The sequence below is a fragment of the Micropterus salmoides genome, unplaced genomic scaffold, assembly GCF_014851395.1.
Source record: "Micropterus salmoides isolate LMB-PRFRI ecotype aquatic unplaced genomic scaffold, ASM1485139v1 Ms_hic_scaffold_8, whole genome shotgun sequence".
NCBI classification, from domain to species: Eukaryota; Metazoa; Chordata; class Actinopteri; order Centrarchiformes; family Centrarchidae; genus Micropterus; species Micropterus salmoides.
The window spans coordinates 6,473,109-6,500,932 of NW_024044570.1; the positions used below are offsets into that span (position 1 = coordinate 6,473,109).

The following is a 27,824-nucleotide window of genomic DNA, read 5'->3' on the forward strand; positions in this document are numbered from 1 at the left end:
TGGCAGGGCCGATTAGGGATCGCTTCATAGCCTGGATTGTGTGGCTTGCTCTGACTGATGAGGTTGCTAGCAGAGCCTGTCTGGGTCTAACTACCTCCACTGACCTTTGAGCAAGGCGGTCTGTAGGCACAGCAGCAGTGGCTGGTAAGTTAGTCTCTCTAAGTGTAATGTTTACTGATACAGTATAAAGTGTTCCTGCATGTGTTTATAAGATCCAGTGTTGTGGCATCTGTGTGTGTGTGTGTGTGTGTGTGTGTGTGTTATAGTAAGGTGTGCATGTATCTGTAAGTGTGTGTGTGTGTAAACAATATGTCAACCATGCAGAAGAATTGACCAGCAACATTGAACAACATTGACCGATCAATCACTGTCCAATGCGACCAACATACTCTTTGACTCACCATCGCTAACAACAACATCCATCATTTCAGCTACCATTTGTGACATAAAATTGTACTTTGGGGTAATACTAGCACTGCTCAATTCATGCTCCTCAGACGTATCTTGCACATGAGAAGGAAATACAGACAGGTAGAGAGAGAGACAGCGAGAGAGCGCGAGAGCGAGATAAGGGACTGCCTTGAAATCTTCCATTTAAAATACTGGAAATCTATTTTGGGTGCCAGCACAAACACTTTCAAACAACGGGTGTACAAAAACACAGACGCGATCTAAGAAGTACCAGCAAAATCTCTGCCAAGCCGACCAGAAAATCAATCGAATCCACAGTTGTATTAGGTAAGGTAAAACTATTGAACCTGGTCCATATAGAAAATATAGAACCCGATCTACAATAAAGAAATGAGAATAAAAACTCCTAGAATTAACTTCTACAACTCCAAGAACTTGACACTGATCCTCAGTAGTTTAAAAGTTTCCTAGATTACAGAATGACAGCATTATAATTATTTTTTGTTGGACTCTTCTTGCAAAGTTTTCAGGAAAGCATTATCTAAACAAAGACTTGACAGTTAAACTACTTGACAGTTAAACTACATTACACTAAGAGAGAGAGATTTTTTAATGGTTGCCAAGAGAAATGAGAATGTGTTAAGCTGCCTTTGCTTTTAAATGTTTCTTTGTATCTCAGTAGGAGAGAAAATTAACCTGAATTTGTAAAATTATTCTGAAGTGTTCAACTTGACTTCACTGTGATCTTGATGCTCCCAGAAAGAGCAGTAACGTTCTTTTTGCTTGCTACAAATTGAAAGGCAAGTATTTTTATTTGATTTATTTGTGTTGGTTTGTGCCTAGCAACATAATGTAGCTGCTCCAAGATTTGATTACTTCAGTTTGTAACAGTGGTGTTTTCACGGTTTTGTTCTGGTCTTTCAATATCTCTGATGAATTTTAAATTACATGCAATGGACAAATTGCTTTGTGGATCCCTTAAAGAGGGAGAGCCATACATTTATTTGCTTTACTTACTTGCTGGCAGACAGATAAAGCAGTTCCCTGGCTGTATTTCTTTCAAACAACAAAGAAGATGTTGTGCGGGAGGCTGCAAAGGCTGACACAATCTGTCAAACAACCTTTCATTTTTTATTATTTTCCATAACCACCGAGAATAAAAGTAAACAAAGAAAACAAACATATGGGACATCAACGGAAAACAAATACAAAGACCGAATGACATTCCCTCTCCCTACCCCAGGCTTAATCTAGCTCTGCTCAACAAGCCACTATGTAAACACAGATATCTGCTTCAGCTAGCATATCACTCTCTCTCTCACACACACACACACACACACACACACACACCTAAGACATAAAGAGGCAAGCAACACACACATACACACGGCCAGCAGGCCTTCGCCCACGCGCTGAGCAAACCGTCCACTTCATGAATATCAATACAAAATGTACAGGGCCACCTGCTGTACACAATACAAAGACCATTTCCAAAGGAAAAGATCAGAAACAACAGCTACCGTACAGTTTCTGACTATACAAAGCAGAACAAATGAAGAAACACCACATTACTTACCCTCCATTCCACTGAAGCCAGAACACGGCCTTTTCTCCTTTTAAATAAAAATATCTTTGGCAAAGACTCAGTAAAAGTGACACCCTCTTGCAAAAGAAATCAGGGATTATGTTTCTCCACTGGCTGTCCACATCCATACAGCAATCTCAACAGCAGCTAGCAGTCTTTCATAGAGCACATTTACTACTGGGGGCCCCTGGTCTGGTTTGTTTTCCTTGATTGGCTGCTGTCTGTGAGTGACAGCACGCTGATGCAATCATAAGCCAGCTCTGACCTGCTCTCTTGCTTGCAACCCGGCAGAATAAGTACATGGGGGGTTCTCTAGATACCAGTCCAGCCAATCATTAACATGGATTTTAATGAAGGGGGAAGGAGGCAGGTGCTCCTTAGCCTCCTCCTGCAGAGGTAACCATGACAACCCCTAAATGGCCCTCCACAGTGCTGATTTACCGATTTACAGCCCCGAGTCCTTCAGTCCTCAGATGATCGAAAATGGAAATTTTTTATTTATTTATCCAGAGAGGTTTCCTAGACTCCATTCTGTTTTTAAGCAACAGCATGTTTGGCACTCACTCCTAGCATCAGCTCAGTATTACTGCAGTCTTCCGCTCACCAGCCTCAATGCAATTGGAGGTTAAATGCCTTGCTCTAGAGCCCATCAGCAGTTGTTGTTGTTAGGGGAGAGTAAAACCGATGATGGATCAAGTGGGAAATTAATCCATTGATTAGGTCCAGTGACTTTGTGGTCACAATGCACTTCCTTTTATTCTTCAGCTTACTAGAGGTCGAGGAGGGAGGAGAGCCTGGTGAAATTAAATGGCTGACAAGGTTAGCTGGAGTTGTATGTTAGCGTTTGAACATGATGATGACAAATGCAGTGATTTCCTCTATGGGATCCCACTGACTGATTCAATTATCTCTGCTCTTCCTTGAAGATCCACCAAGAAGAATTATCATGCAGCAGTCTTCACCGACAGCCCAGTAATGTAGGCAATTCACGCATGAGCAACAATGCTATTAACTAGGGCTGAAAGCACAATTCTGATATTAAAGAGGATGCAAATATTAGAGGAATCAAAAGAATGGAAGACATGGAATAACTCAAAACTACAAAGTGCTAAATAATAATGAGACTGGTCATTACTGTGCTGTCAAAAGTGAGATTACCCTGGCATGTGCAAGTGAATTGTGTGTTTAAACCCAGGTGTTTACACAGCTATACTAGGGAGAAGTACAGCTGTTATATTAACAGCGGAACTTGGTTCTTTCAGAGTGCAAAACATCAACATGATGACAGACAGAAAACAACCATAAAGACTTGTTAAATTATGGTCTCTATAATTTATTCCTCCTTTTATAGAAGCCCTATAATTTGAACACAATAACACAATAGACGTTTTCTTTGTTCTGAGAGGAAGAGGTTTCTAAATCGCAAGCTTTCTTTTTGTTGCAACTCCACCATTGTGACCTGCCCCTTAAATCCATGGTTAAACCAAAGCAGACATGCCTGTATAAGCCAAATAATATTCTATCCGTACTATGCAGCCCCAGGTGTTAATCATAGTCAAGCTCTGCAAGATGCCCCAAAACTCCCTTTTCATCAGTAGCCAAGCACACATAATGACTAGGGCTGAGGGAGTATGCCAAGAACAGCGATGTTTTTATTCCTCACCTCGAACATCCACAGCAGAGGGTCCAACTCATCTGAATGGCTATTTGGCACCAGTCCACTGCACACTGTTAGTTTATGTGGTTAGTCGCATTGAGTTCTTTAATCTTTTATCAATGCTACAGTCAGGCTTCTTACTTACCTAGTTTTCAGGGTTTTTATATCAAGACAAGCAGCTACCAGGGATGAATCTCAACTTGATAAACTGGGAAGGACTCTGAGCTTTGTATTTATTGACTGACGTGGGATTTTGAATGCCAATAACAATATTCTGATTAGGGGATGCACCGAATGTTTGGCCACCAAAATTAATCGGCTGAAAATAGCAAAAAAAAAAAAAAAAAAGCACTTTGGATGTTTGGCCTAATACATCATGAGACCGAATAAATTTTGCCGAACAATTACATTGACATATCGGCATTTTGTGTGCCTACGTATTCAAGCCTTTATGGTATATCCACTGAAACGGACCAGTGCGAGCTGACAGGCAGGTTAGCGACTTTATCATCATTTTCTGTCATTTTCTATCTTTACAAAAACAAGTGTTGCAGTATGAGAGTCCTTATTTATCAAATTGTGTTGGACTTGATGAATTTAGCGCGAGGATACAGACACTTACAAAATAAGGTGTCTATAAAGTATGGAAATAAGATTAATTGGATTATATTCACAGAAAGTATAAAACATATTACATGTGTACATTAAAAGTAAATAGACACATGTAATTTACTTTACCGGATCCTCTTGGGCCTCGGACCCACCCACCACAGTCTCTCCAAAACCTGTGGGAAACACTGAGTAAAAAGCACAATTTGACTATTTAATTTATACAATGGTAAAAGAAAAGGCAAAATAAATGGAAAAAATATGAACGTACTTGTTCGGTGTTCAGCAAATTTTTTCATTGTATTCGGTTTTGGCTTCGGCCAAGAATTTTCATTTCAGTGCATCCCTAATTCTGATGCTGCCAATATTTACAATGTTAGCATTTGAACATTTATAAATGCTTTAAAACTCTTAAATTTAAACAATTGAATACCAAATAATTACACAGATGAAGGAATGAAACTTAAAAGGATCCACAATGTTAAAGATGATACACATATTGACATTTAGTGGACAGTTTGAGTCAAAACTGCACACAGAACACGAGCGAGTGCACTGGGTTTGTCATTGGTGGCCCTGATCCAAATCAACCCCACTGAAACTCCAGAACTGGTTGTCCAAGGATTAATATGTTGAACTACAAAAAGAAAAAAAATACTTAAGGAATCCAACGATATCCACAGCTAGTGGGTTGAGTGCGCTGAGAATTAATTCATGAGCAACAGAATGACCTCATCTCGCCTAGCTCTGGCCAAGCCTATGATCATTAAAAGTCTGCTCTGTTACTGTTGGCACAGGCTGTGGACTGCTGAAGTTATGGATGGCAGCGGTAAATGGCCTGGGAGCGGGTCCTGTTTGCTGAATAGTTTCACATCCAGCCTTAGATCCATATATGGAGATTTTGAATGCCAGTAAAATAACTATAGATGTAAAAACATTTCCAGGTTTTCTAAATTAAATAGTTGAGATCTTGTCTGAACACTGAGTGGTTTGATTAATCCTACAGCACAGAACAGCTATGAATGCTGAAAACAACGTACTCTCAAAATTTGTTTTAAAAAAACAAGAGAGACAGAGTTTGCTGTACTGATGGTTTAAGAAAATAATCCACATATAAGGCAGTTTATAAACACGTTTTTTGTTCAGCAGGTGCTTAACTCATTTCAGTTTAACTCACACTTATTTTCTATAGATGCATTTTAGTTATCTGTGTATTAATTTTAAAATGCTTTACACAATAAGGGCAAATGAAAATAATTTTAGCTGCAGTCATAACTGGGTTTTCTCCCAATCATATTTTCAATTTGCTATTGGCAGATGTTTTCCAATAAAGCAATGCCATACAGTATCAAGAGTTCAAGAGTAAGTCTTTAGTGTGGATGTCTCCAATCAGAATGGAAACCCTAATCCCAGCAGTGGTGGTGGCAGAGCAACTACATGTAAACAACAGCAGCTTCACAGCCAGGTTTAAATTTTCTCTCTTGAAGGTTCGGTGTGTAGGTTTTAGTGGCATCTACTGGTGAGGGTTGCGAATTGCAATAAATGGCTAACAAAATAAGTACTTTAAAATAAATGTATACTTTCTAATGGCAAGTTCAGCACTATAAAACCTAACTTTGTATCTTTTCTCCATGAGGTTGTAAATTATATCAAATTATACTTTATAGAATACAGACCACCCCTGGCAAATTTATCATTTGTGGATTCTTTTATATTTGTATACTGTTCTGTATACTTCTTTATGTCCCATGTACACTTTATTCCTCTTTTTGCAATAGACTTAAGGAGGAAATTTAAATCTGATTATTCCAACACCAAACCCCTCTATTTCCAAGCATGCAGGAGAAGCTATTGTGGCTGACACACTCTGTCGGCTCTTCAACTAAATAATACGTGTGGCCCCCTATTTGTCCAAATTTATTTTCTTTACCTACTTTTAGGGATGGGGATCGTTAATTTTTATTGATACCCTTATTGAGACTGCTTAATTCTTTATCGATACCACTATATATATAAAAACTCAATATCTGACATCACAATCCTGAGTGACGTTTAGAAAGAATAAAAACTCAAGACTGTATCAGTTCCTCCTCCTCCTCTCTGCTGTTATTCACTGCCTGCAGGTAACGTTACCTGGTGGAAGGAGGAGTGGCTGGTTTGTCTCAGCCAGCAGCTGATTTTACAACAAAGTGCCAGTTTTTAAGACTACAGACCGGCCTATGCTCCAGACAGACAGCTTTCTATTTAGCTTGTTTTTAACATTTGGCTAATAATAATAATAATAATAATCATCTTTATTTGTAGAGCACTTTTCAAAAACAAGTTACAAAGTGCATTAACAAGTGTAAAGACAATAATACCCAAGAGACAATAATACAAAAACAATACAAGATGCCAATACTAATACAATACTAATGCCAAGCTAACTTTCGCTGTGTTTATAAATAACATAGCCTACAGGATGACAGACTGAGGACAGAGATGATTTACTTTACAGACAGGTGTATTGATAGAGTATCGTCATTTTACTCGGGAAGGTTTTATTGCACGTACTTACAGTAACGAGCGTAGCTGTCGACAACTCGAGTAGTTTGGAGCGAACTTAACTTCACCATCTCACGCAGCGACGGCGCAGCCTCTCGCTCTGCTGGGCGCTGTGTGTGTGTGTGTGTGTGTGTGTGTGTGTGTTTGTGGTGTGTGTGGTGTGTTTGTAGGAGCTGACAGAGAGCAGACAGAGGCGACAGCCTGATTATAAACAGTCCTGGGCCCATTTAATACTGCATTTATGTGTCATCATTAGAAACATTAGCTTCATTGTTATTCGCATTTCAGGATAAATCAGTATTGATGCTTGAGACATAACGTTACATTATAGGACCCGCTAGTCTTGATAGCAGTATCGATAAGCTCGGACCTTATTGATTTTCGTGTTCTTTTTAGAACCGGCTCTCGATCCCCATCCCTACTTACTTTAATAATAACTAATAAACCATACTACTACTACTACTACTACTACTACTACTACTTCATCATATGTATTCAACGTAGTGACGAAATGCACTCTGTAGAGCAGTTTGTCCATTTAGGCTACTGTAGAAACATGGTGGCGCAACATGGCGACTTCCATGACCCGCGGTGTATGTAGCTAAAAATGGCTCATTCTAAGGTAATAAAAACATAATGGTTCATTATGTAAGGTTGTTATAAACCTCTAAAAACATATAGCATTTCTGTTAAAATTCAATACTGGATGCGTAACAGAGTGTAGAAGCTTAATGGAGAGATCTGTTGGGTGAGGATTTAGGGTCAAAGGTCATAATCCGTGAGAATACATTAGTGTCTCTTTCGTGGGATATAATGCCCTTACTGAAAATCCTTTTATCTAAAAATAAGCCTCCTTTTTGGCTGGCTCAACCACCATCCACAATATGAGCTTGAGACAAAAATAGCAGAAATCAGCAGTTACCACAGAAACCCAATCACTCTGCCGTTTTGCCATTCTTACAGGGGTAACCACAGCAACAGAGACAACTGGTTGCCGTAAGAGTGCTGTTTGGCTTTCATCAAATGGCCATTTTCAGTAAGCACTTTATTCTGCTCATGGGCACTGACATTGCAACAAACAAATACAACCTGGAGCAACCTCAGCCAGACAGTTCAAAGCCCATTACTGGCTTATTGCATTGAAAGACAATGTCAGGCAATAATCAAAATCATATACAGTTTACAAAACAACACAATGACCACTGATGAAATAGCACTTACACAATGTTTGAGTGATATGACTAAGGTATGGCCCACGGTAATCCTCCCACATTCAAAACATGCCTCCATTTGCCAATTGCATTTCCCAGAGCTCATCCTTATCAGGCATACTGTTAGCAATCTAACATTAATCCTACACAGGAATAGCCTGGTCTACAGTTAGTGCAGCGTTCAGGTTTCCGCCTGAGTTTGTGTACTAGCAAAAGTTAGCAGAAATTGCATCACACATGTAACAGCGCATATTACAGATTACTTAGCCTCCAAACTGTAAATATGCTCACACCCGGTGATCAGGAAATAAGGCTTTCAAATCCATAATGATATAACTGATATAATCCTTCTGGTGCTGGGAACTGTGATCACACAAGAAGTCACGCACAGCAATGTGGGTCAGTATTAATAATTCACATGTCAATGAAACATGGTTATGAAACAATATACATTTTCAAAAAAAAGGGGGGGAATAGTCATGATTCATTTGTATTTGTACAGAACAGGGCTGGAGAAGAGGTGAGGTCAATATAGTTGTACCTTTTACAGTAGAGCTGACATTTATTGTAGCACTGGGAACTCCAGATTTATCCCTGCATTATTAGACACTGAACCATTAGACATTACAAGCAAGATGATGAAAACTGAGTATGCCCTCCGACAAGATCAACACATTACATTAACGTGAGGAAAATGTTGTGAATGCTTGTTTCATTCATTCTTATACACTGCATGTTCCCTGCACAAGAAACATCCAGCGTGTATTGATATGATGCAAACTGTGCGCAACAACTAAAAGCTATGTGCCAATGCCAATAGCACTATGTTACAATATCACAAACCCCAATGGACCCCTGCACCCACTTCAACCTCCAAGAACTTATTAATCTGGTAGTAAAATGAACAAAAAGAGTGCTATGTCACTGTTGGTTCAGCTCACATCAATGATAATACGATCTCTGTTCCTCTAAGACAATTTGACATCACACAATCAATAGCCCCAAGGCTGCAGTACTGATTGAATGGGCTGAGGTACATTTAATTTAACTACAGGGCACTGGTTTGAATCTGACATTGAAAGTTTGTGTGATATGTTATTCGCTTCCCCCTCTCTCACTTTCTGTCACTGTTTGTTGTGTACTAATGATAAAGTTTAAATGAGTTTAAAAGAAAAAATCAATACGCTTTCAGGCAGGAATAAAACCTCGTACCACCCGGGAAACTGAAAGTACTGACCTCCATTTTGATAAAGTGTAGACTTCTTGTGCAACTATGTTTCCTCATAACATCCTTTAACACACCGGCCAAAGGAAAGAAAGCAACATAGAATTGTAGACATCTTTTACCCAAACCTGTGTTGGATTGGTTTGCTGAAAAGAGAGATGGGGGCAGGGAAGTGACAGCTGATAATGTCAAATGTATAGAAATGAGCCCCGTCAATGTGTGTGTGTTTGACAAGGTGATTGCATTTACCCCAAAGTGTGTGAAGTAGATGTTTCTGCTCACATTGGTGTGAGTAAGGTGTGTTTAGAAGTCCTGATGGCCGAGAGGAATATAAAAAGGTTCACATTGTGCTATTCTGTCATCCATAGACTCTGTCATCCATAGACTTCTGCTGCAATTTGGAAGCACCGCATATTTCTTAACATTTGTTATATTGTTTTGAAGTTGTATTTTGTTGGTAATGGTAAAACACAGGCCGGAGTCTGTTGATTAAGGTTAATCAGTAAATACTTTTATAATGTAATATTATCCTATGTGTATTGCCAAAGACATTCATATAATGATATATAATGTTGTAGGTGTTTTTTTAAAGCTTTCACTCCCGCTACCATGTGCCATAATGAGAAAGGGAGAAAAGAGTCCTCCCTGCCAGAAAACAATTCGGCGCATTTCCCACCAACCCTGAACACCAACCCACAATGTCAAATGCAGCAGAGAGGTTGGTAGAGGCTGGAATGTTTTTCTCCAGTGACAGTTTGGCAACAGACCATTCACATTAACTACGCTCATGACTCAAAATGAATGTGTTTATGGTTTATTTTAAGACATCTATGAGATAAGCAAATATATAAAAGCTTTTACATTTTAGCTGTTAAGATGATTGTATTATCTACAGCGCTGCAGAGTGAGGGTGAGCAGAAGGACAGTGCTAGGGAACTCCAGCCATGGATGCGAGTGCCTGCCAGGTTCTGGATATACATGAGACCAGAGTTGGCTTGTTAAATTCACTAATCTGATACCCCCTGAGGTACAGTATAGTCCGCTGTGGTAGACTTGTGAAAATTAATTTAAATTTACATTTATTCATTTAGCTGACACTTTTACTATCATGCTTAGGCACACATTGATGTATGTCTCTCTGGGGAATTGAACCCAGGTCTCTCACACCAAAGGCATGTGTCTTATACACTGCTCCATCACCACACTATCAGTTACAAGAGTCTCTGTCTCTGTCAAAAGCCAGGTGACTGGCTTGACCAATGTGACTGTCTTACAGTACAGTATAAGACGTTTCACTAATAATACTTAACATGGGCTCCATGGCACTCAGTTTCACTGTCTCAAACAAAAAGCTTTCTAGATGTGTCCGAGTTTATTGCCTGTTGCAGTGTTTGCTGATGCAGTGTTTGCTGCTTGGAAATAAACTGAACACAAGCTGTTTCCTAGCAAAGCAATTCCATTGAAATAGCCTATAAAAAGGGGCTCCACTTACCTCTGAGTCTTTCAACAAATGCTGGTAAGTTTACCATCTAAACCTTAAAAGTTGAATGGGCATTATGCTTATCTCCGATTCTGTCTGTGTCTTTTTAATGTTTCCCCACAGAATGACAGTGTAACTGTGGCGGGCAGTTATAGTTGTATCTCTAGTTATTTCAGCATTTTAAATCTACTTCATTGTGCACCTTGACGATGCAGATTTGTTAAACAATGAATTCATGCTTTGTCAGGTCTGTCAGCAAGACCGCATGACTGTTTTCTGAATGGAGTTTGGATCAATCAGGGCTAAGCTATGCTAACTTGTTTGATAGCTGGAATAAAGTTACAGACACATCTTTTCTGAACTCACCAGGTAGTTCAACTTCCTTGCTTTCTTTTCTCCAAGTAATGTCCACTTTTGTCCGTTTTTTACATAAATATGAAGTAGTAGTCCAACAGAGCTCTGCGTGCCAAACGACAGCAACAACAACAGTGGAACTGGATGTGCACGGAAGCTCACTGCTGAGAAGCTCGAGGGAAGATAAATCAATGTTGTAATCCCAAAAACTAAAGTAAAAAGCTAATTTAATAAAAGCAGTTTATTCCAAACTCCTCCCGCGAGTAAACTCCATAGTTGTCAGAGCATAATCCAGTTCGACTACGGGTGTTTGTCGAAAAGCTGCAGCGCTGCGTCATGCGACTTTCTAGCTTAACTTGAAAATTTTCAAGGGAGGGGAGCCCCCTCTGCTCCGCCCGACAGGAAATCGCGGCTCTCCGTCTTTACATCGACTTTGTCTGTAAACGCACCACCCACAACGCTCACTTTGCTTTTGGTTTGAAAGCACCATTACTGCAAACACGCCAGCTTTCCCCGCCTCTTTCTTCTTCTCTCTCCCTGTATGTTTCTGTTCTGTTAACTTTCTCAGTATGTTTTGTAAAGTCGCCGAAAAGACACAGAAGTCATCTTTTGGATTTTTCCACCAGCAGGTGCGCCGCATGTGGAGGAGGCTTGTTAATAATGTATGTCGCCTATCTAAATGATTACTGTAGCTTAGTCTGGTCTGTGTCTTGTAAAATATCCACCGTGTCCACTAGGGCTGAACGATTAATAGCATTTGCAATATTATCGCGATGTAATAAAGATTTTCTAATTGCAAAAGCTGCGAGTACACTCTGGTCACATAACACCCAAGAGGAAATCAGTCGGACGATGTTGATGCTTCGTCTGCACGGTACGCTTGCCTTTTTATTGTACAATGGCCTTAAGCTTGACAGAAGCTGACACTACATAAACTTTAGTGTCACAGAGGGAATGAAAGTAGCACCCGCCACACGCGGGTAACGTGGTGGTGGGTGAAATCGGTGGGCCATCCGTGGCCGGACAGGAAAAATGCACAACAGAAAGACCAGTGCAGTAAGGTAAGCGTACTGTGGCGATCAACGCCTGCGTCACACACACAGCCACCAGTCAGCTCGGGATAGACTGGGCCTTTTTCGGACAGATATTTCCTGAGTTAAAGCCTGGTTACAGCCAGCATCGCAGGCTGCGAGGGAACTCTGGTGTTGTCGGAGAATTACCAAGCTTGTCTATGAAACATGAGAGGCGTCACTCTGTTTTATTTTCATTGGCCAACTTTTGAATTGAACCTCAAATTGATTATTTTTTGTTTGCTTACTGGGATACAGAAAGATGGACTCCTAGGGGATGTGAACTGAGATAAGGACTCATTAATTGGAGGTTGAATTGAGGGTCTTGCATTGAGCGCTTACTGTGTAACACACTATGGTGAACTTAGGTTTTCTTGTGGTCTGTAGGTAGGCCGACCTGATGATATTATATCATATTATTTATTGCCATGTTTTGACTTAAATTATCTTTCTCATATTATATTTGTTATATCTTCTCCACCATTTCTCATAATAATAATTCCACCTAATTCATCATAACACAGGCATGACCCACAAGAAAGGACAGTGTATGTTCTATCTCTCCAATATTGTCTTGGTCATACACTAATTTACTGCTTGTCCAATTTGAATAATACAGGAGGTACAGAGCTTAAATATTAATCGCATATCAAATCGCAATATTGGTTAAAAAAATAAAATAAAAATCACAATTAGATTTTCCAAAATCGTTCAGCCCTATTGTCCACATAATACCAGAAAACATCTGTTTATGTGTTTCTCTGCAATGCTACAATAAGTCGCCAAATACACTTACCCGCCCAAGTAAATTATACATGTGGGAAACACTGCTATTGACAGAGAACTCTCGAAAAGCTATGAATGAATTTGCACAAAGCCGTGTGGAACAAAGAACCTGCTCATTTTCCAAAAATCCAACAATAAACAGGAATACTGACAAGACTGGTTGGTGGTGACGTTGGTGGCAGCACACAAAAGGTGTGATCTAGTTGAAACAAGCAGCTGTGGGATGGACCATGTTTCACATAACACAGTACTGAACCAACAATATTTACTATATATCCTCTACTTTTATTAGTGTAGTTGAGTATATTGTTGTGGTCACACTGAAAGCACCTCAATCAAGTTTACTATAGAGCTGAATAATCATTGAAATGATGACATGTTGACAGTCAGCAAGCTAAAATGTAAAAAGTTGGTCATCAAATCAAGTGAATCAATTTTCTCCATTTCCTAAATGCAGTATAATAAAAGGGAATACACACTGCATTCATTTAAACCAGATCCTGTGAACTGTTATTGGTTCACGTTCATTAAGCGTCCCTGTATGTTATGTTATGTTATATGCACTGTGCCCTTGGTGAAGCACAAATACCATTTAGTTTTGTAATAACCTACTGCACAGTTATGATTTTTAAGCAAACCTGTATCACACTGAACAAATGACAAAGTGGAAAAACTGGTTCCATCTCGGCTACAGTTGATGTGTCCATTAACAACTATACATACTGTATAAAATCCCCAAAAGTACTGCATAAATGCAAAATGATTGTCTGATTTGGCATAGTTCATCTACCATCTTAGCAACCTTTAAAATATAAGCATGAGCAGAAATTACTAAACATTTACTGTCTAATTTGGTATCATTATTTCTTTACTTTGATTACTAAACACAGACAACTTGTAATATAAAACAATTACAAAACTTAATCAAAAGAAAGGATCTTTCAAAGCACTTGCATTAAATATTTATGCTTGATAAATATGCCTTTGAAAAGCTAAAAACAGACCCAGCAAGCTGAGAACACAGAGAACAAGCTGCTTTCAAACTGACTTGTCTGATAGCAAATTTGACCCTCAAATGACCTCAAATTTTTGCAAGAATTCACAATCTCAGACCACGGGGACAAGACATCCTCATCTTTTATATCACTGTAACAACAACGATACTGACACACTACAGTCTGCTGGTGTTCATGCTAGCTCTGATCTGACGTTAAGAAAATAAGTTACTTTTGGCTCTGACTGTGTGGCCATGACAGAATCAATCAGAGCAGATAAGACTTCCTTGAAGCATTGAGCAGGTAGTGGAGTAAGGCATCATGGTATTGATCAAAGTGAAAGGTTTCCCTGAGAGGGTGGGGTAGAGGGAGTGAAAGGGATTTGCCTGGAGATGTCGGCCCACCTAAAGATCAACACTACATCTCTTCTGAGGGAGGTTAGGAGCTGCACCATACCCAAAGACACACACGTGCGTACATACATACACACACACAACAGCAGTATGCTGTGTTAGTTTTGGTAGCATCTGTGGTTGAAAAAGCTACGCTCACACCTTACAGCAATCTGACTGAGCCAGAGAAAGAAGACAGGGGAGGATGATGCTTCTGGATAGGATGCAACTCCAGCGAAAGCATCCATCTTCTCACGCGCAAACACGCACAAAGACCCACATAAACAGCATTCAACCAGCACACCATTACACTCAGGAGGACTGATACACATACAGACAGGAGATGATCGCATATACACACAGACACACAGTAAGGCTAGGAGTGAGAGAATGTGAGGCAGGCAGCAAGCTCAGCGTAACCAGCTAGCTTGTAGTGCCGACCCTCCATGCTAAAATGGTAGATCCCAGATTGCTCCCCATGCAATCTGCCACCAGCAACCATGGAGGCAAAACAGGAAGAAGAGAGGAGAGGAGGGATGCAGGAACAGAGGAAACCCAGCAATTTCCTTTTCCTCCTCGCCCTCTAAAAAAAAACAGACATAAACATAAAAAACATACATAAACAGACAAACACAGAGGAGGCGGGACGATGTTGGAGGTACTTACATGAGGACTCTGTGCCGAACATGGCTGGGCCGGGAGCTGTGATGGAGAGGGGGAGGAGGAGGAGGAAAGAGAGGAGAGAGAAAGGGGGGGTGAGAGAGAGGGAAAGAGAGAGATGGGAGGTTGATGAGCAGGCAGCTACACAGCGGGGGTCATCAAAGCAACACAATGCAGCCAAGCCGGCCGTCACTGCCTCCCAGACAGCCAGATGCCCCAGCTCCGCTATCCGTCGCTGCTTTAAAAGCACTCCTCCACACACACAGTGAGGCCACAAAAAAACAAGGGGCCGTGTGGAGGATTAAAACAACAAATAAATAAATCTAAAATAAAAAGCAGAAATCCTCAACAGCCAAGGCAAACTGTGGTCAAATCCAGACACGGAGATGTGGTTGTGTGGCTAGCTATCGCATCTCTCTTCTTTCTGCAGTCTATATCCTGCTTCTCATCCTCTCCTCTCCGTCATTCTCTCACTTCTCATTCCACTGTATCATTTACTAACGGTGAGAGAGAGGCTTTCACGGGGAGAGGAGAGAGAAGGGGGGAGTGAACAACTAAAAACCTGGTGAAGAGCCGCTGCCGCCGCTGCTGCAGCCACCGTAAGACAATAGCTATGCAAACAGATAGTGACGTCAAAACAGAGGGGGAGAGAGAGAGCTGTTAAAAGACTGACTACTGCTGCCAGATGGAGAGAGAGAGAGAGGGAGGGAGGCAAGGAGGGAGAAGGAGAAACAGGAGCAGAGGGGGAGGTGGAGAAAGGGGAGTGCAAGAGAGTAGAGAAGGAGAGATGGAAGGGCAGAAGCAAAAAGGGGGATGAATAAAGGAAGAAAGACGCTAGGAAATGGGGGAGATGTGAGAAGGAAGGGAGGAGAGGAGGTGAAAGCAAAGGTGATAAATCAGAGGCAATGAAAGAAAGAGAAAGTGGCAGGGCAAGATGGAGGAGAGGGGGGGGCGATAAAGAGATACGGGGGTGAGGGGGAGAAAAAGAGAGGGAAGCAGGCCAATCAAAATGGTTTGTCTACTTTGGAGCTAAAAAAAAAAAAAAAAAGAAGCCCGAGACACATCGGGGGGGACACACACAGTGGAAGGAGCAAAGCGGGGGGCAGGCGGCTGCAGTCTGTCAGTTCGACAAATTGAAATGAGCACTGGAGTCTGTGCTGTGTGTTTAACTGCTGTTAACACACACACACACACACACACACCTGGCCAAAAGGGAGCCAAGAAACACATTTTCTGTTGTAATCATTGCATCAATCCAACCTGCATACACCTAACCCACATAACCCTTTAAAATACTACTACTACTACTACTACTAATAGTATAGTAGTACAACAACTATACTATTATTACTTAATACTACTAATTCAAAAAATATGGAATCACATTAAATCAGATTTGTTACATCAAGGAATATTTTTTAATCGATTAATCTAACAATTCTTTTTTCTATTAGTCAATTAATTTAACAAATTATTTATTAATAATTCTGAACATAATTTTGTTTTTTACTTAAGACAGCTTACAGAGCAACATTGTTGGGTCTCTGCCTAAATTACTCCCTATCTTTAGAGGCTTTTTGGCTGCAGATTGTTCTCTGGGGGAATCCCCGCTTAGACCAGGTGCTGAACTTCATTGTGACACGCTGATGCACGTTATGCAAATTGTTGTATTTCTGTAATCAACAAATCGCCCCAGCACTATTCTACAGAAACGGGAAAGGGAACATTGGAAATTTGGAGGTGTGATAGCTTTACAATTACTAAATGGATATACAAAAAAAAAAAAAAAATCAATGCTGCAACCTTCAAATCTTTCAATATGTACTATGGTGTTTTTGTGTTTCCATCCATGTGACATGATGCATACAGAATTACACTCAGAATGAACAAGCATTAACTGGAAGTAAAAGTCATGTAAACGGAACACAACCATAAACACGACAGTTGCTGTCATTCACCTCTTTCAGTGAAATCACTTTACAGGGCTGCAATTAACAATTACTTTTAGTATAAATTAAAATGCGAATAATTTCTTGATTAATCTGTCAGTCTATGAAATGTTTGAAAAAGGATTTCTCCGAGGCACGGTAATGTCTTCTTTGCTTGTTTTGTTAGACTAAAACTTATATTTAATTTACTGTCATAAATTACAAAGAAAAACAGCAAACTGTCAGATTTGAGAAGCTGAAACCAGAGAATGACATTTTTTCCTTGAAAAATTATTAATGAAACGATTAATCACTTATCAAAATAGTGATTAATTTTCTGTCAATTGACTAATCTATTAATCAGTTAACCACTGCAGCTCTACTATCGTACACAAGTCATGGCATGTTGCATGGCCGCTGTATTTGGGACATCGAAATCCTTTTCAGAGCTCTAAATCTAAAACGATTCAGATTTTTTGCTGCCTCTTTCAGGATGCACGGATACCCAGAAGTGCTTGCAGTGAACATGCTGCAAGTGATAAGTCTCATTATTGATGCATACTGTAAAACTTTAATGAAGGTTGGAGTGTGGAGCATTTAAATATAGTAAAGTGCACGCATAACCCAGCAACTGTGCAGCAGTAGTGCACACCGGGCCTGCTTTGAGTGTATGAATAGGTACAGTGGTTACAGCAGCCTGCTAACCTAAATAGATGTGAGGTCAGCCCAGACGTCCTTGTGGCCCCTACTGTGAATGGGGTGAAGCTAGCTAGCATGTGGATTAGCTCAGTTGCTGAATAGATGAGCGTGTACCAACGGAGGCCTCTGTTCTTTTGTGTCTCATGCCCAGGCCCCCTCCTCCTCTTCTGCCCATGTCTTTGTCCTTCAAGTATCAGCAACAGACCCCCCTTCTCTTCTCCTTCTACACTGCAAAAAATGTTTGCCTTACAAAACATTTCAAATATATAAATTAGGGATGCCCCCTTTGAGTTTTTTTGGTCCTTTAATACTGGTTATCTGTGGATACTTATATTTACTTAGATGTTGATTAAATATGTATTCAAATTATTGAAATAACAGCTGTGGCCTACTTAATCTGACACGCCATATTTTTCACGAGTTCCTTGATCCAAATTCTAAAGTTCCTGTTTCACAAATCTTAAATTTATAACCTTAAATTATTGATTTGGTATGAATGCGAGATTAACTGGGAGAATGTGACTCCTGAATTTGATGTGACGTGATCAGCAAGAGAAGACGTATCACTCTGTTGGAGCTGTGAGAACTACAGAAACACTCAGTCCTCTCGCAACAGAGATGTTACAGAGTGAAATATCTTCCCTCACAAATGATCTTTAGTCGAGTACATATGCCAGCTTGCAGAAAACACTTTAACCGAACAACAGAAAGTTTAATTTTGGCCTGCCATCAAGTCTCTCAAGGAATTAACATTCGTTAGTGACAGCTCTTTGCTAATGACAAATAGCAAACGCGTGCATTTTGCCAGCTTAAGTGTAATCATTTTTACACATTTACACACTAATTTTCCCTCACATATGCAGCAGAATGAACTGTACACCCCAGTGGTGATGAAGTAGAGCACACCGCAACAGTAGCAGGCTATAGTGGACAAAACACAGAAGAGTGCAGTATAGAAAGGATTTGTTTTTGATCAGCTTTACCTTAGTGGCTGCCATTACCGATCCATTAAAATATGCCTGGATCAGCCCAGATGCTGATTCTTAGGACTGGCTTGAAACATCTGTAATGTAAATACTCTTAGTGGCTCGGTAAGGGTGTACTTTCTAATCAGGCACAACACAACTATGAGCTAAATGTTAAAGTCAGCATGCTAACATGCTCAAAATGTTAAAGCCAACATGCTGATAAGCAGGTAATGTTTACTATGGTCACTATCTCAGCATGTTGAATGAATGCTAAATTTTAGTAATAAGCACTAAACATAAACTACAGCTGAGGCCGATGGGATTTTCATTGGTTTTGCAAGTCTTTGGTTATAAACCAAAATTTTGGACAAATTTAAATGTTGAGATTTACTCCACATTGTATTGATATAGTGATGTTACTTGTTCTATGTTTAATTTAAGATGAAAAAAAAAGTACTTAAATGGAAGCAAGTGCAACTATCTCACCCAGCTGGCAGTTTTTAAGGTTTTCAGACTGAACCTGTTAAGATGAATGTTCTGTGCAGAGCACTACAACTCCATCCGCCCTTACTAAAGATATCTCCTGGGGTCATGTTAATTACACGAGGGGGCTCTCTCTCAAACACTCCGCTGAGAGGTGAGGAGGATGTGAGCTGGGATCTGCGCGACACACTCATCTGTAATCTCATTCAGTGTGATGTGCAGTCATGTCAGCTTTTCATAATTTCTGCCCCGATCGTCATTTGTATGATCGGACTAGGGATCAGTAGCTGAGAAGGAAGGGTCTCGGTGCTGCTGTGTAATCCCAGAGGCCAAGCAAGGAAGGAGTAGTTTTTCCCAATTACGGATGTCCCAATAAGGTTTATTTTGGGCCTGGTCCCAATTCAGTCCTTTAATATTGGTTATCTGCCAATACCAAGGTAAATCCCATACTTATATTTACCTAAATGATGGATCACTATGTTTGAGTTGTTATAAACAAGAACAAACAAGCCTGACAATAGCCAAGCTTTATTTAGGATTGCTATCAAGTTACTCACGGAATTAAGGATGCAACAGAATGATGAGAAAGCATCTGGCCGAAAGACACCCTCACTGTCAACTTTAGCATCTTTCTCATCAGTCAAAGTGGGTTGCTCACTGGCTCTGAATACAGTCACATACAGTCACAGGAGGGGTGAGATGTTGATCAGCCTGCAAAATCAGCCACCCAAACAAGCAGCGGAGGAAGCCTTCGGCAGAATACGTTGGATGCAGCGTGTGGGAGAAGTAGATTAAAATAAGCAAGACAAGAGATCAAATGCCATAGTGAAGTGGATAGCTACACACTGCATGCTGATCAGTATTGGGGAAGACGTCTGTTTTAGGAATGTTCTTAAAATCACAACGTAGTCCCTTGGCCCCTCGGGGTTGCTCTTTGCTCCGATCGCTCAGGGAGATCAGCTCTCCGCGAGTAAACGGCAGGCACTCTATGGATAGTAACCATGGCAACGGCTTCTGTGCGCTACACAGACGTAGCCTATTTATCTTTTTAAAGTGTTTGCAAACCACGTTATTGCACTTTTGTGTATATAGTAGTACATTTAAAAGTGCGCAATACACTACTTTAGAATTCATTATTAAATTTTGCGCATAATGCGATTATTCACATAAAACCATGCGATTAATCACGAGATTTTTTTTTTGCGTTGCCCAGCACTAAAAAAACGCTAAAAAAAACTCTGATGGCTTTGCTCCAAAATAAGGTTCAAAAAAGCGTTTCCCAACCCTGAAGTAAGGGTCTACTACGCATGCATCACTGTGTTTTCAACCTTGGCTGTTAAAAGCAGACGATTGGCTTTCTTGTTGGAGGGGCGGGATAACCACAATCTTTGGCGTTAGTAGTATTTAGGATTCTTAAAGTGGAGTGTCTCCTACTTAAAATGTGTCTGGTTTGAGTAACACATGATACCCTTGCATTGGGTACCTGCTCTCACTACCACGCTGATAATTAGGATGCAAACCTATTGCCATAACAGCGGTGAAGCCCAGGTGCTAATTGAGTCAGACACTGAGTAATGGAACAATGTCGTCGTTCAATCAATGCTTTACTTTAAACAGAGCTCCTCACTGCCTCTCTTCAGTTTATCTACATTCATGAGCCAATTATTCCTGAACAATGCACACCTCACCCAGCCCCCGCTTCCATCACAAAGTACCACCCCGAAAAAGCATCTCCTCCTGGTTGCCAGGCAACTGAAAATAAGCGTGAGAGGAGTGTGGCCATCCTTCGGCAAAAGGACAAAAGAGGAGGCGATAGGATGAGAATGATTAGAGAGGACCACGCCAAGATACGCCACAAGACTTGATGTTGGCACAAGTGCGTTGATAATGCGGCGAGAAGAGGTGCAAGCCTTAAAAGCAGAACAGAACAAAGAACCAAACTGTTCAATATTATTATTGTCTGGCGGGTGTAACGTATGTTACAAAGACTAAACACTGTTTAACAAGTGGGTACCTATGCCATCAGGGAAGACAAGCCCCTGTGCCCTTAGATAATAGTGTCTTGCACCCAGGGGTCACGTTAACCAAATTTATTTAGAATTTTTTTTAACAATGATTAAAAAAATATATATATCAGAAGGCTGTCTGTCATTTTGACAGATTAAGACTGTTGGTGATCTACCATAACATTAAGTAACTCACATGCAACACTGTCAATAACCACATGTAGACCACCTGTACTATTAGAGCTGCAACAATTAGTAGATTAATTGATTAGTTGTCAACTATTAAATGAATCCCCAACTATTTTGATAATCGTTTTATTGCTTTGAGTCCTTTCGTAAAGATGATTCTAGCTTCTCAAATGTGACTATTTTCTGGTTGATGTGCTCCTATGTGACAGAACACTGAGTATATTTGGTTTGTGGACAAAACAAGACATTTGAGGGCTTTGGGAAACTATGATCAACATTTTTCACAACAACAAACAACTAATCAATTAAATCGAGAAAATAATCAACAGATTAACTGAGAAAAATAATTGTTAGTTGCAGTAGACACTCTTCTAGTTGGCGGCGAGTGTTTGTGTTAATTAACTATTAATGACCTTGTTGTCTGACTGGCTTTAGTTCTCGCATTGGACACACAGCCTAGCTATTGCTAAGTCACTTCAGCTAAGTGTCTCCAAAACTCCAACGTTTCTGTTGAAAGGTCCAATAATTCTATTGTCGTTGATAAACAAGGTCAAAATAAGAGGAACTGATGCGGTGGAGGGTGAAGGACAAGCAAATAATACTAAAAACATTTATCTGCCAGCTGCAGTGAATGTTGCGGGGGAAGCAAGTGACAGAAAGGAGGTTAAAATCATTCATCTGCTTCATGTGGTGACATTAAAATTGTCTCTGTTCATCTTTTCTTTCCATACATTTATGAATGCATGATCTTTAAAAACCCTGTCTCATTACAATTAAAAAATGTAATTAAAATTTCCCTTTCAGAGGGTTATGACTAGGGTTGGGTACTGCTTAAAACTTTACGATACCAGTACCAAAACCAATACCCTTAAAGTGATACTGATACCAAGAGTACTTCATTTGCTACCTTGCATAAAATGCCACCTGTTGAAGCCATAGTAGTTGATTGGTAGCCTATTATTTTTATTGTAGTTATGGACAAGCAAGATTATCTATTTTATTTTTTTCTTGTTTCAAATAACTGTTACATAAAAGTATTGGGAAATTGTATCAGCTCGCTCCTCATCCTAATTAGTTCATCCTCGCAGGTAGTATTAGCTTATATGAGGAAAGACTACAGCTTGCGATTTTTTTATATTTGAATGAGAGAGGAGTGAAATAGTTTAGTGACCAATTGATATGTGTGTTGAAAGTAAACGACGAAAAATTTTTGGTTAACTTTTGAGCAATAAACTCAATTGAAAGATCTCCGCGAGTGCTTTTTCCTTTATTGGTGAGTTGCAAACCTCCTCCAAAAACAGTCACAAGTATAAAACGAGTAAGGAGGCTGTTTAAACAAGTCACTTAACCACACTAAAAAGACACAAACAGAGAGAGAGGCTGCACGTCCAGCCGATCAAACCAACTACAACTGAAGCAGCCGCAGGCTCTGTGAGTTAAATCTGCTGATCACTGCTGCACCACAGAAGCGTTTAATTGATGTGACCTAATGCAGCAATCAATCGGTGACAAGTGTGAATGGCAAATAAAAATGTACAGAGAAAGTGTTAAATGATACCGGATTTTTACAATCCTGTGACGGAGAACGAGAAAGTCTAAAATAGATTTTAGGAAAAGACCTGGATCTCAAAATCATGGCTGGTTTCCCCACTAAAGTTTTTTATCTGAGTTGACAAACCATCCAGCAAGAGGCATATTTGCTAGTGGTCAGATTTAGCATTCAACTGGTGGTCATTTTCCTGATCTGATGAGAATGAATTAACTGCACTTAAAGCCAGCTGGTGTGCAAAAAAATGGATTGCGTGCCAACCACATCCACCATGCAGCCAACAGCAGGGATTTTCAGAGGAACCAACTCCAACCGCAAAAGGAAGGTCGGTGAGACTTTGATTACCTCCACTGGGTCACAATTCAAACGCAGCGGCATCATTCAGCTAACTGGGTCAGGACCGCTGTGACTGTCACTGCAGAGACACCAACTGGTCAAAATGGGGAACTGTGGTTCTTTTAGACACTGAGAGCAGCTATTAATAGTTCACTGATGTATTGACAACCGATGAAATCAAATGAAAACAGTCTACTGGTCTGATACAGAGACAGTTTATTATGAATGTTAAAATAATCACCCAAACTGGATACAACCTATCTTTTACAGCTGAGACCGAAGACTATATTTCCTTCATAAAAACTGTTCTTTTAACAGAAACAGAATTGCATTAGGTAAGTATCGGCCTGGCCACAGCATTCCCTCACCATCAATAAATGGTTTAAAAAAAGAAACCTACTGAAGTGAATGCACAAAGAAGAAAAACATTTGATAAGAGACAGGGGCAGTGGGCTGTCACTTCTTCTTCAGCAGTTCCTCTGAATGGCAGAACTAATCCGAATAGGTTCAGACAAGTTAAGCTCAGTCAGGGCAGATGATGCAGGAAGGATTCATTAATTTCTTTTAAATCTATATTCAGGATTCATGTGCTAAGCATTTATTCTTATTCCACCCGTGTCCTGCTTCAAACTCACACAAGATTATTTTAAAGATTATTTTTGAGTTTTTGGGGCCTTTTTTTGAAAGGACAACTGAAGGGAGACAGGAAAGGAACATGATGATCAGGAAAGGGCTTGCGTTCTACAAGGCGAGCTAACGGATGTTTACACTCACACAGTTAATGTGGCATCATACTAAAATCTAATTTGAATGTGTTGATAGGAAAGAGTCATCTCGTCTTTCTCAGGGTTCTACAGTGTGACCATTTTGCTCGCATATGCCCCTAAAAATCTATACATGCGAACAGGAAAAATGATTTACAAGCACAATGTGCAAGTAACTACAACCTACCATAATCCACCCTATCCCGCCGCATCACGTTGCTCGTTCAAAACAATTCACAAACATTTACCTTTTTATCTAATGTAATAATATTACACTAATTTAAACTAGTTTCTCCTCCATGTTGTGGAAACAGCCTCTGCAGTGGAAAGATGCAGATTTCCACTGCACAGGATGCTACTGTGATCCTTCTACCCGCCTCCTGCGAGCAACACGTTCCCCTTGTTCTGTTTTAGATCTGTTTAACTAAAGTTATTGTAATACTGTTCAGCAGTCTTATTTACATTAGTTGTTGCTTGGGTTGTGTGGGTGCTGCTGGTGTTACAGTAAATGAGTGATTTTAAATGCTGTATTCAATGTGTCAGGTTTTCAAAACATCTGCTTCAATATTTTAAAAAGCTTTGACAAAATTTTAAGGCCAGTGCCGAGTGTACAGATACCAGGGTCTTCACTTCCATAGCCCTCCAATGGTTTCACACACCAGTTGAACACAAGGAGAAGGAAGCTGTAATAACAATACCAGGGTTAGTTATCCTCTTCCTCCTTTATAAACTGTAACTTTCTGCACAGCCAGAGCTTTTGTTGTATTTTTTCAACAACTCCCAAACTCAACGTTCTGGTAAAGAAGGAATGACCTCCAGTGTCAGTGAACGTACTGGCATTTCATTAACTGTAATGATTGTCCTTACCCATTCATGCCTGTCCAGTGCAACCAGTGTTTCCTTGCTGCCAATAGAAAGTTCCACTTGTACAACTAGGGTTTTGATCCTTTGTGCACATCTGACACTATTTCCAGTGCACCAAATGATAACATAAAGAAGTAAAACAGACTTCTGTCTACCTGCTAATACTTGAAATAATACGACCTTCGATTTAATTATTAGGAGAAACATCTATCATATTTACCAGATCTTCTACCTAAAAAAGGAGCAATTGTGGTCACACAGTTAGATATTTAGTTTGGGGAAGTACAAACCGACGTCCGTGTTCAGTAACCGATACTCTTTTTCCCCCCTATTTTCTCTGTATATTTCTGCTCAACTATTAAAAATGTACTGTACTAAGAAGAGAGCCCACTGTTGAACCAAAAGACTAGTGAGTAATACTGATCCCTCCTGCAGCGTTGCTCAGATTTAATTGCAAAGAGCCTGAGATAATGGACTAGAAGTAAAGTTTCCGTACAGATAAGACATGAACTCCAATGTCCCAAAGTGTGACTACACGTGGAAGTTTGAAAGAGGATGGACACCGTACCAGCAGCAGACAAAAAGTGTAAACACCAGCTACAAGATAGAAAATAACTTAAAGTTAAAGATGAAATATAGTGCTATTATGAAAGTTTACTTTTACTAATTATGATGAGATGTAACAGAACATACCTGATGATTACTTCAGGCAGTCTGTGTCTCGTATTACCATAGATTGTATAAAAGAAGTGGACATAGCTACCGTGACATCACCCATTGGTTTGTGGCCTACCATTCTGAAGCCTCGCGTTTGGCTTTTTAGCCAATGCCACCTTGGTTTTGTGGAACCAGAAGTGACAATATTTGGACGAGAGGGTGGAGCGGGGGAGGGATACACATTGCTATGCCTGACAGGTCGCCGTGGTAGAAACTTGTCAATCACAAGGTGGCCACACACTAAAGAATACCCTGCTTTATCATCGATTTGACTCCAAATGGGACCATAATTTACAAGAGAACATCAAGCTGTTTTGAAGAAGACTTGAAACTAGCAGATGAGACCAAACTCAATAGGAAGGTGTTTAATGAGGTAATAAATCAAGTGAGAAGTAGGCTCACTTTGTCATAGACCTCTTTACAATCAGACTTCTTTTTGCAACCCCCTGCTGGCCATTAGAAAGAATACAGGTTTAATGTAGGTATTTCCACTTTACTTTTCAGGCCTGGAGGGACCCGCTTGGGTGTTATGCAGCTTGTTATTTTTATCATATAGTTTGCATATATTCAAATATGTGCATTGTGCAAGTATTTAAATATAGGCCATTGAATATGTCATTCATCAAACTGTCTCTGTATGCAAAGTAGGAAGCCAAGACGAGGAGTAGAGAAATAACAACCACTTGGCTGTGGCTGTTTGATTGTTTGATTAACTAATCTCTTTGGCAGTAACAAACCATTGTACTAGTTTACTTTCCATTTTTCTACTGGGGCCATAATCTAAAGTTATTGTATTATTGTTGGGGAGCTACAAAGGTTATCCTATTTAACTTTATTTTTGATCTATTATTAAATTTTTGTTTAGCCAGTCATGTTGCAAAATTGCGTCCGCATTAGGTACAGAAAAGCCAACCCCCAGCTCCTAGTCTCATCGTAACTTATAAATGGTGAAAGAAATTGGCACAACAAAGTGCGTCTGTGAATGTAAAGGGTAAGAGATATGCTTTGGTCATATTAGTTCCGAAATGTTTAGCTGGTTAACAGTGAAAGTGTTTTATCAAGCACCATATCCTGCAGACAAAGAGGCTATTTTGTTGCACTGCTGATAAGATCAAAATGTACAGCACACACATATTGTGAAACACTTCACTGCATCGTGGCAATTTTTTTCATTACCTAAAAACACACAACACATTCAGACAACACTGATAAAATATTATAAATAATAAGATTATTATTATAAGATCATTAGACATCTTCCTCTTACTTAGCTTCAGTCCCTTGTGCACAGTTCACATCTCATCAAGCTTAAAAAAAAATCCTTTCCAAGTCTCAAAGTCTCTAAGCTTCTCTTTATCTACCTCTCATCCTTCAGGACTTCTATTGATTCAGTAAGGGGAATCCATCATGGATAGCGGCCTTTACCTGGATTCACCTCATCACTGTACTTCACTAGCCGAGTGTCTCTGGCATTTTGTACAGTCAGGGTGCCCACGTAGCAGCCTTGACCTTTCCCTCACAAAGCCAAAGACTTCACTGACATAGCGGGTCCTTCAGATATTAGAGAGCCAGCTGTGAGGGCTTTGGAGTGTTAGCCTTGAATTACCACTCTGGCTGCTTCAAGGTACAAAGGTCTGAAGCGTGATCCAGGCTTTCTGATGTGGACGGGTACAGCTGATTCAATGCAGACAAAAAGTGGATGAAAAACAGACTCTGATTCTGGACTTCCAGGCAGAGCAGTATGCCCTGTCAAAGGTAGGGCAAACATTTCTGGGTTAGATCGCGTTACCAAAGCAGTACCCAGTTTCTAAAAAAAGACTCCTGACCGGTCTGCTCTAGCTTTGTGGTGAATGAGTACTGTGTGTGTCACATCATTTCACTAACTCAGAGGTTTTCGTTTTGTTCTTCAATGTTTCCCACATTTTTGACTGGATTGGAACACTTAAGTCAGTGTTCAGTGTGATGTATAGAAATGTTTGTCTTACTGCAGTCCAAAAAAATACGCCTGTACTTTTTCGGGTTTGTGTATTTTCAAAGACCATTCCTTGTTTCCAGAGCTGTGGAATGACTAGGGATGGGGATCGTTACTTTTATTTTAATACCCTTATTGAGACTGCTTAACAATCCGATTTTACTATTATTTAGTGATGGTTATTTGGTAAGACCAGTCCCAACGGGCATGAGTTAGGCCCGCACGGTATGAGGAAAATATTCAATGTGTGATAACGTTATATATTATATATAGATATGACATATCACTTGCGATAAATAAACATATATTGAAGTGTACATATTAACTACCTGGTTGTTTTCAATTTAATACTTTAAATACAGCTAAATGT

At 40.0% G+C, this 27,824-nt stretch overlaps 1 protein-coding gene across 7 annotated transcripts in view; it reads right to left on the reverse strand.

The window, feature by feature from the left end:
• LOC119893950 (suppressor of tumorigenicity 7 protein homolog) overlaps nucleotides 1-27,824 on the reverse strand; it is a 60,924-nt gene that overhangs the window by 27,408 nt on the left and 5,692 nt on the right. For 4 of the 7 annotated variants that reach the window (XM_038706374.1, XM_038706373.1, XM_038706377.1 and 1 more), the window contains exon 2: nucleotides 14,986-15,021. The exons of 1 other annotated variant lie outside the window; for it this stretch is intronic. In XM_038706374.1, the coding sequence (XP_038562302.1) occupies nucleotides 14,986-15,007 (22 nt within the window). In that variant the 5' untranslated portion in view covers nucleotides 15,008-15,021. Of the gene's footprint in view, nucleotides 1-1,987; nucleotides 2,010-14,985; nucleotides 15,022-26,907; nucleotides 26,993-27,824 lie in introns of those variants that run through there. 2 more of the 7 variants (XM_038706379.1, XM_038706376.1) reach the window with 2 other exon arrangements.